The sequence below is a fragment of the Hipposideros armiger genome, unplaced genomic scaffold (assembly GCF_001890085.2).
Source record: "Hipposideros armiger isolate ML-2016 unplaced genomic scaffold, ASM189008v1 scaffold_82, whole genome shotgun sequence".
NCBI classification, from domain to species: domain Eukaryota; kingdom Metazoa; phylum Chordata; class Mammalia; order Chiroptera; family Hipposideridae; genus Hipposideros; species Hipposideros armiger.
Genome location: NW_017731432.1, coordinates 2,403,130 through 2,414,434, shown reverse-complemented (window position 1 = coordinate 2,414,434; position 11,305 = coordinate 2,403,130). Strand labels below are relative to the sequence as shown.

The 11,305-nt window shown below is 57.0% G+C and overlaps 1 protein-coding gene and 1 long non-coding RNA gene across 2 annotated transcripts; one reads left to right on the top strand and one right to left on the bottom strand.

Annotated features, from left to right (window-relative positions):
• Positions 1 to 323: 323 nt before the first annotated feature.
• LOC109383406 (uncharacterized) lies at positions 324 to 2,531 on the bottom strand. The gene is made up of 3 exons (XR_002124174.1): positions 2,457 to 2,531; positions 1,167 to 1,335; positions 324 to 987 (listed from the first exon to the last, which is right to left on the bottom strand). It is a non-coding gene; the product is annotated as an uncharacterized LOC109383406 (long non-coding RNA).
• Positions 2,031 to 10,679, top strand: CLDN19 (claudin 19). The gene is made up of 5 exons (XM_019643832.1): positions 2,031 to 3,251; positions 4,395 to 4,559; positions 4,663 to 4,747; positions 6,596 to 6,748; positions 7,489 to 10,679. The coding sequence occupies exons 1-5, from the start codon at positions 3,029 to 3,031 to the stop codon at positions 7,535 to 7,537; spliced, it is 675 nt and encodes a 224-aa protein (XP_019499377.1). The 5' UTR covers positions 2,031 to 3,028; the 3' UTR covers positions 7,538 to 10,679.
• The last annotated feature ends 626 nt before the right edge of the window (positions 10,680 to 11,305 follow it).

The window sequence follows — 11,305 nt, the reverse complement described above, 5'->3', positions numbered from 1 at the left end:
GTTTTCCAAAAGCGGTTCTCACCCATTATTTGATCCCTGTAAATTCTGCCATGAACCAGACAGGGCAAGTGGTATGAGCCCTACTTTTCAGTTGTGAAACCAGGCCCAGAGAAGCTAAGGGACTTGCCTAGTGTCACACAGCTTTCAGTGGCAGAGGTAAAGCTAGAACCCTAAGCCTCTAGTAATCGTATGTGAAAGCACTTTTTAAACTGTGAAATGTGACACTCCAGGGCAGTTTCTAGTTAACTCTTAATGGAGGCAGGGTGGGGCCCTGAGCCTGCCTGCTCCCCACATGCCTGGGAGTCACTGGGCTGACAGGGAAAAAGGGGAGCACCAGGATGGAGAAGCTGTGCCAGGTTAAAGAACTCTGCTCCAGGACCAGGATCTGGATTCTAAAAGGCTTTGGGACTCTGGTGACGGAAGGCCATCAGGGTAGGAGAGGACATTTTGGTAGAACAGACTCAAAACCTCAAGTAAGAAAGAGAAGGAAACACAGAAGGACTTCAGAGGGACATGTGAACGTCATTCTAGATCACAAATGGCCCATTTGTGTGAGGAAGGGTCTGGGGGTGCACAGGATGGAAGCCTGGGCAGTCATCCTCTGAGGCCTCAGAGCCCCAAGACTTCGGTCCTGGGGAGAGTGGCTCACTTCCCCGCTTTAGCTCTCAGTTCCCTCATTCGTCAGCGGAAGGGGTTGCATCCCGTGGTCATAAGGGCCTGGATAGCTCTGACACTCGGTTTCTGTGTGGCCTTGATCCCAAGGCTCAGAGACCTGCCCCAGGTGCTCCTTGGAACCAGAATGATCCTTGGATCTTCCTTACACAGAGAACCTCTGAAGAAGGGTAGGAGAAGGGGTCAAGGCCCAGCTCAGAGACAGAGCGGGCCTGGCCTTTGGGGAATAACCTGTGCCACGTGGCTGCCGTGTGTGGGCACCCTGCCCTCCCTCAGACATTGTCAGCTCCACCGACGATTGTGACTCCAGATATCCTGTTTAGAGGGAAGAATGCTGGCTGCACAGCCAGCTCACGCATCACCCCCAGGAGCATGCTCTGTCTGCCCGCCCCCGGGGCCACCTGAGAATGGCAGGGTGGGGGGTGAACATGGCGGGAGCCCACAGTCCTGATGGGAAGTCCTCCCCTGCTGCTTCCTAGCTTGGGGTAAGTTACCTCACTCAGCTTTGGCTCCTTCTCAGTGAAGGGACTGCCCACCATGAAGGGCTGCCTGGAGGACGAGATGATGAATGCAAGAAAGGGTGCTCACTGGGTCCCCAGGAGTGTCCACTCCGGGCTCCGGTAATGTCCTCTGCTCCCCTTGATTGTACTGTCTCAGCATTGTCTACGGTAGAAGAAGAATCTGAACTCAGGGCTGACTTCTCTACAGCTGTTCAGGCCCTGTTTGATCTGGAGGCTTGTGGGCCTTCCCAGGAAGCAGGTTGGCCTGCACACAGATCCACGTGGCTCTGGCCTTGCCAGCAGGGAGGGCCACAGGGGGCCCAGTGTTCAGAACTGCAGGCCAAACAGCACCCACCCCTGACCCTTCCTTCAGAGGGCAGGCTGCTCCCCCAGCTCCCACTGCCGGGAGCTCCAGGCCATACCAGGGGCCCACGCCTTGGGCGGGCACACAGGGTGGCCATTGTCTGTGCAGTGCCTGGCACCCTTTCGTTTGCATAGCCACGTGAAGAATGCAAGGGTGCAGGCTGGGGATGTGTCCCTGCAGAGGGGGCAGGGGCTGTGGGGGAAGAAGTTGGCTGGGGTGGAGGTAGGGGGGTATCGGCAGCAGGACCCTGCCTTCCCGCAGTGCAGTCCAGGAAAACCAGGTGGCCTCTGGGGATTAAGGGGGCCTGGGAGCTGGTGGGAGTAGGAGCAGTGTTCTGACATTCCCCCTGCACCCACGGCCAAACTGAACTGAACGTGAGGGGATTGCTAATGAGATGGAGGAGAGTTAAACATTCCCCGGCTCCACAGGGCGGAGCTGGGATGGGAGAGAGAAGGGAGAGGGGGGCACTGGGAGGGGGCAGCCTGAACCCCAGGAATGTGCAGAGGCCAAGGCTCCCTCCCCTCCAGGCTGTTCTGGAGCTGGGGCCGGAGGCCCTGGGCCCCCTCTGGGCCCCGCAGGAGCTGCTAAACCAGCCAGCAAGGGATTAACGGGGCTGTACAGCCTGCCTGCCTTCAGGCCGATGCCAAAAGGTCTGTGCTATCTCCTACCCCCCCCCCCTGCCAGGCCCCTTGCTGACTGGCAGCCAGGTCTGGCCCAGCTTTGACGGGATCCCTTCTTTTACCCCTTTTACATCTCCAAGAGACCCCGCAGTGCGTATTCCCTGGTCTGGCCTCCTCTGTTTTTGATACGCATGGCCCCTAGGTACCCAGAACCCCCTCTTCCCGGTACCCCTTCTCCAGCCCAATCTCTCCATATCTGGCTTCAGAGCCCTCTCCAAAAAGTTTTCCTTGATGTCTTACCTGCTGCAAATTGCAATTCAATTTCCTTTCTGTCGTAGTCAGAGAGGACAGGAAGCCCCCAGGGTCAGATGAGCCCTGTGAGGGCAAAATCCGTCATCTCGGGGCTGGTGCTTGGCGTAGGAATTAGGAGAATTTTAGGGCACTGGCATCCAAGGGGTTTCCCCGGCAGAAAGGCCCTGAGGACAAGCAGGGTCCCTCCTCCTAGGCCCTCCCTTCTCTATCCCTGGTGGGGGTGGCGGGGGCAGGGGCACCTACCTGGGCCGAGGCCCCACCTCCCCATCCCCAGGGAGCTGGGCAGGAGCTTTGCTGGGGACCCTGCCCTGGCTTAGGCGGCTGCTGTGGGCGGGCCCCTGGCTTTGCCAGTGCCTGGGCCTCCGCCTGCATTCTAGAGCCCCAGTCGCTGCCACTGCGCTGCTGCTGCCTTGGCTGGGCTGCCGCCTCTCCTCAGCCTTTGACCACTGCTGCACCCCACCCCAGCCCAGCTGCTCCGCTCACCTGGCCATGACCCCGGCCCTGCCAGGGACCCTGGCCCAGCCCTGAGCTCTGAGGCCCCCAACCCTCTCCTCTGGGCCATGGCCAACTCGGGCCTCCAGCTCCTGGGCTACTTTCTGGCCCTGGGTGGCTGGGTGGGCATCATCGCCAGCACAGCCCTCCCGCAGTGGAAGCAGTCCTCTTACGCTGGTGACGCCATCATCACCGCCGTGGGCCTCTACGAAGGGCTCTGGATGTCCTGTGCCTCCCAGAGCACCGGTCAGGTTCAATGCAAGCTCTACGACTCACTGCTTGCTCTGGAAGGTAGGCCTCATGCCAGCTGGGCTGGGGGTGGGATACGGGGTGGGGGAGGTCTGGAGCCAGCTTTCCCACAGTTTGCCATCTGCTCTGGGCTCCACTCTCCAGCCCCCTGCGTCTGTGCACTTTTGAAAATCCAGGTTAGCCCAGTGTCCCCACAGAGGAAGGGGCTCTAGGCTCTGGCAGCTGTGGGTCCAGATCCCAGCTCTGCCACTGTAACCTTGAAGGAGTCACTGGTCCTCTCTGTGCTCCTATGTCCTCATCTGTAAAGGAAGTACTGTGACTTTTACAGGCTTATGGGAGGGTCAGTTGAGATGGGTGCCTGGCACTCAAAAAGGTTCAGTTAAGACTCACCCCTCCACTTCTCCCCATGCTCTGTACACACCAGCCCAGCCACTTAGACAAGCATGCCAGCATGCCGGTGGGTGTACGCACACACATGGACGCCCCCCCCCCACACACACACACATACACACATGTACACACACAGGTACTCGGGCCACAGGTCCCCCCCAACTCCTCCTGGAGTATGGAGTTGAGCCTGATAAGTTTGCTCATAAACAGGCACCACTGCAGCTCTGTTCCCGGCTCTAACCCACCCGCTACCTGCTCAGGGCCCCCAGGCCAGGGCTACGCTTCTGTCACATGGCCCCTGCTTATGCCCATCCCAGCAAGCCATCTGACCTGCCTTAAGGACCCAGATCCCCGAGTTGTCCTCTGGCCCAGGAATGACCAACAGGCAGGCATATGGCAGCCATAGGTGACTCACAGGGCAGAGAGGAAGGTGACCAGAATCAGAATGGCCAATGGGGAAGGTGTCCCGCCCAAGGGCCACCTGGGCTGAGCTGGGCCTCACATGCCCTCACCTCCTCATTTTGCTGAATCTGAAAAGCCCCAGGAGAAGCTGCCTCTGCTGCTTGGGTCGGGTGGGCAAGGCCCAAAAGAGAGTCCCCAGCCACAAAGGAGCAGATGAGAGAGCTCAATCTGCCCCGTCACCACACGCCACCTGGAGGAGCCTGTAAGGGGGAGTGAACGATGGAATCACACGGGGAAGTCAGCCCCACCCGTCTTCGCTACCCCCTTATGCCTGCCTAGGTGGCAGCCCAGGAGGAGCTTCCAGCTCCTGCTCAATCCCTCCTGCCTACCCAGGTCACATCCAGTCTGCACGAGCCCTGATGGTGGTGGCTGTCCTCCTGGGCTTTGTGGGCATGGTCCTCAGTGTCGTCGGCATGAAGTGCACCCGGGTTGGGGACAGCAACCCCATTGCCAAGGGCCGCATCGCCATCTCCGGGGGTGCCCTCTTCCTCCTGGCAGGTGAGTGTCTCTGGCTCCTTCTCCATCATCTTGGCTATGGCAGGTAGCTGCGCTCTGGGTGGCCAGCTGGGGCAGAACTGAGCAACCCCTCCTTTGTCCTTAGGCCTCTGCACTTTGACTGCTGTCTCATGGTATGCCACTCTGGTGACCCAGGAGTTCTTCAACCCAAGCACACCTGTAAATGCCAGGTGAGTGCCAAGGCATGGCTTGGGCCAGGGGACAGGCTGGGTCTCCCTCTCCACCGCCTCTGGGGCCAATGGCCTTTGCCCTGCAGGGCACTTGGAGGGGAAAACAGAGGGCCCCAAATGTTGTCACTGAGAAGCCTCTCTGGAGCAGGAAGCCAGGCAGGGTGTGACCGGGTCCTCTGAAGGGACAGGAGGCCTGCAGAGGACACCCCAGGAGCTAAGTGGCCTGGCTCTGAGTTTAAGTCCCAGCTCTGCACCTGCTGGCTGTGTGACAGGCTAGTTCCTTCATCTTTCTGCATCTGGTTTCCTCCCTGTAAAACAGTTAGGAGTCAAGGACCCAGCTCACACCGGGTTGTGAGAGTTCAGTGAGATATGCAGGTAAGGGCCTTAGCACGATGCAGGGCCCTGGGGAGCACTCAGTCAAGGGGGACTGCTGTTTACATGCAGGAAGCAGCTGTTAACTTTGGGCAGGAAGAGGGTGGGGGTGAGGCTGGAGAAGAGATAGGGCAGATCGCGGTGGTCCTCGCAGCCATAGGGAGGTTTTGTTCCCCAGCCTGGGGTGGGAGGCAGCTGTAGTATGAAGAATGGTGAAAACGGGCAAGCCCGGTAAGGCGCTGCTGCCAAGGTCTGGAGCAGAGGGCTTGGGCCAGGGGGCTAGCAGTGGAGAGCAGGTTCAGAGGGATTTAGAAGGTCGAATGGTCAGGACATGTAGGGCCGAGGGTGTGGGGGCCGAATAGGCGACTATGTGAAGGGCCTGGGCCTCTCCTGGCTCCTCCCTCACCTCTCAGTGCTGCCAGGAGCAAAGAATGGAAAAGTCTCAACCCCAGACATTCCAACAGGCCTTGGGGTCCTGGGGTGGAGGGAGGATGAGGAAAGATGCCTGGGCAGTCGCAGTCAGGAGAGCGCGCTGGAGAACACAGACGTGTGGAGCGGGAGGGAAAAGAGACCACAGGTGAGACGGAGGCTTGTTCCCTGGGGCTGGCAGCTCTATGAAGACCTGCCAAGCAAGAGGCAGCTCAGCTCAGGGGTGCCAAGCTGGCACTTGTCCCTGCATCCCCTCAACAATCCCCAAGGCCGCCTGGGTGGCAGGCCCTGTGCTGGGCCCTGGGGACACGGATGAATCGGGTTGTCTGCCCTCGAGGCCCTCCCCAGGGAGCCAGACAAGCAAGGAACTGAATGGCCACCTAGAGAGAGTCAGACGCGCAAGGCAGGCGAGCACAGAGGGGCCTGGGGAAGCCCCCTTGAAAAGGGGGCATCTGAGCAGGGGCCCTGAAGGCGGAGAAGCACAGGAGGCGCAGAACGAAAGACATTCCAGGAGGGGTTGCCTTGTGCAAAGGCACTGAGGTCAGGAAACCCAGGGCACCGCAGAGGGGGGGTGGGCTGGCCTGCAGCACCCTGGCAGGAGAGCCTGGAGTGCTAGGGGGAGGGGTCTGACCTTCTCCAGAGGGCAGTGGGGACCCCCAGCTGGGAGTTCTGTGGGACAGACGGTGACAGAGAGATGGCAGGGATTGTCCTGCTCCTCCCAGCTAGCCCTGTGGGCCCTCCCATACTGTCTCCACTGGCCAGATGAGGAAAGGGACCTGAGGTAGTACAGAGCAGGGCCCTCTGAGCCTGGGTCACCCTGTGTGGTGTTGACATGCTGGGAGCGGAAGGGGGTGGGAGGAGGCAGAGAAAGGGTGAGCATTCATCCCAGTTTATCGGGAGAGGCTGACAAGGCTTGTGAGGCCCCCAGTCTCAGCTCCTCATACCCTGCCCACCCTCTGCCGGCGCTGAGGCTGGGGAGCCCTGGGGAGGACTGAGGAGCCCTGGGGTTGCAGCCACACCTGATGGTATCCTCCCTTCCCCTTGCAGGTACGAGTTTGGTCCGGCCCTGTTTGTGGGCTGGGCCTCTGCTGGCCTGGCCATGCTGGGGGGCTCCTTCCTCTGCTGCACGTGCCCGGAGCCTGAGAGAGCCAACAGCAGCCCACAGCCCTATCGGCCTGGCCCCTCAGCTGCCACCCGAGAGTACGTCTGAGCCCCCTGTCCTGGCCAGTGCAGCACCCTGGGCAGGGCCAGTAGGGCACAGGGTGTTCCCCGAGCTCGGTTACAACTCTGAGCAGCTTGTCCCCAACATAGGCACCTACCCTTCATTCTGAGTCCCAGACCAGACACTCAGAGAGAGGCCAGAGGCAGGACCCAGCCCCCAGGTGCAGGCATGGACCCGTCCACAGAGCCTCATGGCACCAGCATTGTTTCCCCACACCAGCCCAGGTGCCGGCCCTTTTACTGGTGGCTTATTTACTCACTGAAGGGCTACGTGAGTGCCTACTCTGGGCTGGGCCCTGGGGACACACTAGTAAAGATGGACCTTGGTGACTAGTGCCCTGGGGTGGCCCTCGGCCTCCCCAGGCCCACAGGTTCCTCACAGTCACCCCACAAAGGAGGCAATGCCGGGATACGAATGTCCCCACATTATACATGAGGAAGCAGGTTCAGAGAGACCCAGGTTTGGCTGCGTTGTCTCTGGATTCAGGCCTCAGGCCCCTCCAGCATGCTTAGTGCTGCAGGGACACACACACAGAAGTTTAGGCCGGACCGCATCACCCCTGCCCCCGGGGTGGGCCCCTGGCCAGGCTGCTGTGAGAACCCAGGTCTGACCCTGCTGGCCAGTCCCTGTGCTTGGGCCCGAACCCCACAGTCCCTGCCCCCCTTTCCTCCACTGCTGCTCGCCCCACTAACCAGCTCTCCTCTCTTTTGACTTTCAGACCAGTTGTTAAATTGTCTGCCTCCATCAAGGGCCCCCTGGGTGTATAATGTCCCCAGCCTGGCTTTGTACCCCTGCCACACCTAGACTGTGTGTTTGGTATTTTTTGGAAAGAGAAGTGAATGTCAAGCTCAAGTGTGGTGTCATTTGATCTGTCCCTGGCATGGCTAGGGTGGGGCCTGGCTCAGAGGTCAGAGCTGGTCCCTGTTGTTGTTCGGCATAAAGATGGGGACCCAGAGGTCCAGGGTGGGTTACGAAGCACATCCAGGCTGATCAGGGCTCCTGTCCACTGCCTAGTAACCTCCCCAGCCTGGCCTGGGGTTGGCGCCAGGACCTTCTTGATAGGAGACCCTACCCTGAGACCTGGTCCAGTGCTGGGGGCCATTCCTGGGGTCAGGGTACCCCTGGTCTGAAGAGACACACAGCCTCACCTGTTACTCTCCGTTCCTGGGAGCCCTCCTGTTGGGTTCTGGGGATCAGAGCTGGGTTGAGGGAAAACTGTAGGAGTTCCCTAAGTGGAAAAGGGACTGGGGGAAGGGCAGTAGGGCCTTTCAGGCATTTGGACTTTCCTGAGCAAGGTTGGAAGCTCCAGCTCTGCTCCCACCCAAATGCCGCCCCTTGCCCACACCCACCATTCCTCCTCTCCAGTCTGCTGAGGCCCGGCTACAGTCCTGTCCTAGAACAAGAGCAGGGAGCCGGCGGCCTGAGGCTGCCCGAGGCTGGCTGGAGCTCCATCCTCACACAGAGGTGCGGTCAGAGCCGAAGGGCTTTTGGTCTTGAAGTACAGGGAACCAACCACCCTCTTCGTCTAGAAGAGGGAGATGTCCTCAGAGGAACGTAAGGAAAATTAACACACATCAGCTCCTCCCCTATGCTCAGGCCTCTCCAACCCCAAATGTCCTCCCTGGAGCCTGGGTCTCTCTCTGACCAGTGCCCCCTCTCCCATCTGGAAAGAGCTGACCATAACTGTCCCTTGCCTTCCCCACACCCTCACCTAGCTCCGTTCTGGCTCCCTCCACCAGCATGTTGTGCCACGTCTCCCACCAAGTCACAAATGCCACGGACACGACTCCGCCCTCTCCACGAGCTTGACTCTGAGAGGCGAAGTCAGACAAGATGGCTGCCGTGGGTGCTCCAGTGGGGGCGGGAGGGATGGGAGGTGGGAAGAGCTCCTGAGGGATAACGTATGCGACGCCCTGGCCTGGCAGCTGCCGCACAGCCATGGGAAGCCTTAGGAGAGGCCTGTCCATGAGGCCTGTCCAGCCTCCGGCCAGAGGGGATGGACACCTGACCCTAAATGGGTTTACCCGAATCCTACTTCCCCAATTGCGAATGAGCACTATGCAAGTCCCTCTGGGTGCCTGAACTGTAACGCAGTGGTTTTGCTCCTGGATGCACATTTGAGTCACCTGGGGAGCTGACGCCTAGGCTCCACCCCCGACATTTTGACTTAATCGGCTTGGGGTGGACCGTGCATCTGAGTTCAGGCAGCTCCCTGAACTGCGATGTGTGGTCAGCATCGAGGGCACCTCTGTGAGGCCTAAAGTTGGGGCCTCATTTCTCACCGGTGCTGAGGGGTCTCAGAGGGAAAAAGGCACCTACAAGAGGAGAAGAAAGTCAAGTCCTGTCTCCCTCTGAATTTCCTCAGACCAGGCTAGTCCATGAGATTCCCACATTCTCCCCATAAATATACCCTTTTTTGCTGAAATAATTTTGAGTTTGGTTTTTGTTACACATAGCCCAAAGAGCTCTAACACCAAATTTGGAACCTGGAACCTGAGTGTTGCAGCAAGAGCTCCTGTTATGGGTGCCAGCTGAGCATGGTGGGATGCAGGGTACAGAGGCTCCACCTCTCTGTCCCAGGCTGGGCATTTGGCAGCCTTTACTTAATCTGGTCATGAAGCAGTTGTCCAGGAAATCGTACGTCGTCTCTTGAGGTTCAGTGCTTACCAGAGGCTTAGGACTCTTACCAAGCAAGGGTCCACTGCTGATGTGCATAGAAGCCAATACTATGACACCGGCTTTTGAGAAAGGAAAGCAGCTTTACTTACCAGTCAGCTGGCAAGACAGGAGGCAGGACTCAAATCTGTCTTCCTTGATCCAGGATATGGGGTGGGGGTTTAAGGGGTAGCAGTTAAGTGTTCACGAATGTTACTCGTAAGTGTAACTTTTGTTCTGGGTCTTGTTAGAAACAAGATAGAACCAGGTTCTATGGTTACAGGGCTCGGTAGGAAGATGTTGGGATAGAATATGCTGTCTGCTTCTTGTGGCTTTCAGAGACAGGCTGTGAGAGAGACAAGCCCCATGCCAGCAGGCAGGCCTGACGGCAGCGCAGAACAAGAGTCAGGGTGATGCTTCCTGAAAGGAAGCCCTTTCTGCCCATTGACTGGAGAGGGAGAGAGTCAGACCACCACATACAACCCAGCTGGCATGCTGATCAACAACACAGTGGGCGCTGGCCATGGGAAGGAGATGTCTGGAAGAAGTTAGAGGGGTTTGAGGCTAGAAGAGTTTGGGAAGCCTGAATCCCCAGGCCTCTCTAAAGCAACCTCTTTCAAATGTCCACATCAAGGTCACCTGGGCTGCTAACCTGCAGCAGAGCCAACTTTGCAGCCTCATGGCTGGGCTCCTGTTTACTGTCCCAGCTTCAAGGCTAAAGGATTGGATGGAGACCCAAGAAGGTGGGTCAAAGGGTATGATCCTAAAGCTTTTGCTGTTGTTGATTAGCAAACATTGTTTTCCTGAGAATGAAATCGACATGCCATAAAATACGGTTTGGGGAGGAATATACCTGTGTGCCCAGCCCCTAAGGAAGGCCCATGTAACTATAGGGAGCGAACCCAGGGTGCTGGAGCTGCTGGCCAGGGGACTCATCTATTTCCTGCATCTGAGAATATGGATATGGACTGAATATTAGGTGATTTCAAGGAATTATGGTTAATTCTGTTATATGTATTGTTCATTTTTGTGATAATGACACTGTGGTTATTTTTCTTTAAAGCCTTGTCTGTTTGAGGTGCATACTGACATGATATAATGGCTGGATTTACTTTAAATATTCTAGAAACAAAAAGGTCAGGGGCAGGGGAAGTTATAAGACTGGGAATCAGTGGTACTTAAGGGTTCACTCTGTTCTCCAATCTGTGTGGATATTTGCAAGTGAAATAAATAAAAGGTTAAAAACCCCTTCCAGTTCTGCTGGTTGTATAATTTAATGTACTCCTGCTGACCACTAGAATAAGCATGGTGAATACTTCAGAGACGTACTACTCAGAGCACAGACCTCTGACAGAAGTGTCATGTGCACATGTTGGAAATATGGGCTCTCTCAGATCCCACCCCAGACCATGTGAAACAAACTCAGCATTTTAACAAGGTCTTCAGGTGACCCGTGCTCACAGTGAAGTTTGGGAAACGCAGACCTAGGCTAGTGAGAGCTGTGTGGTGCCTCCTTTTCTACTATAGATGAGAATTTCAATTGAGCTACGTTGTTCTCCTCCATCATTTGCATTCTAGGTATATTGAAAGTAGGTAGATTTATGATTTTGTCCAAAGTTAGCAAAAGTAGGGGAAGCCCCAACTAAACCTGATTCGGGCAAAACTGGGAATAAAGAATCAACAACACCCAAAGTCATGCTTCCTGACTTTTTCTCCTCCTAGAGCATGTACCAATAATATCTGGTTCAATTTATGAGAAATTGCAGGCAATTTGATCCTGGACAACACTCCTGTTGAAAACTACTAAAAATGTGGGGAAAGTGTAAAAAATTCCTTAAAGCCTCAGAAGGCTGACATGATGCTATGGAATCACCAAGTCA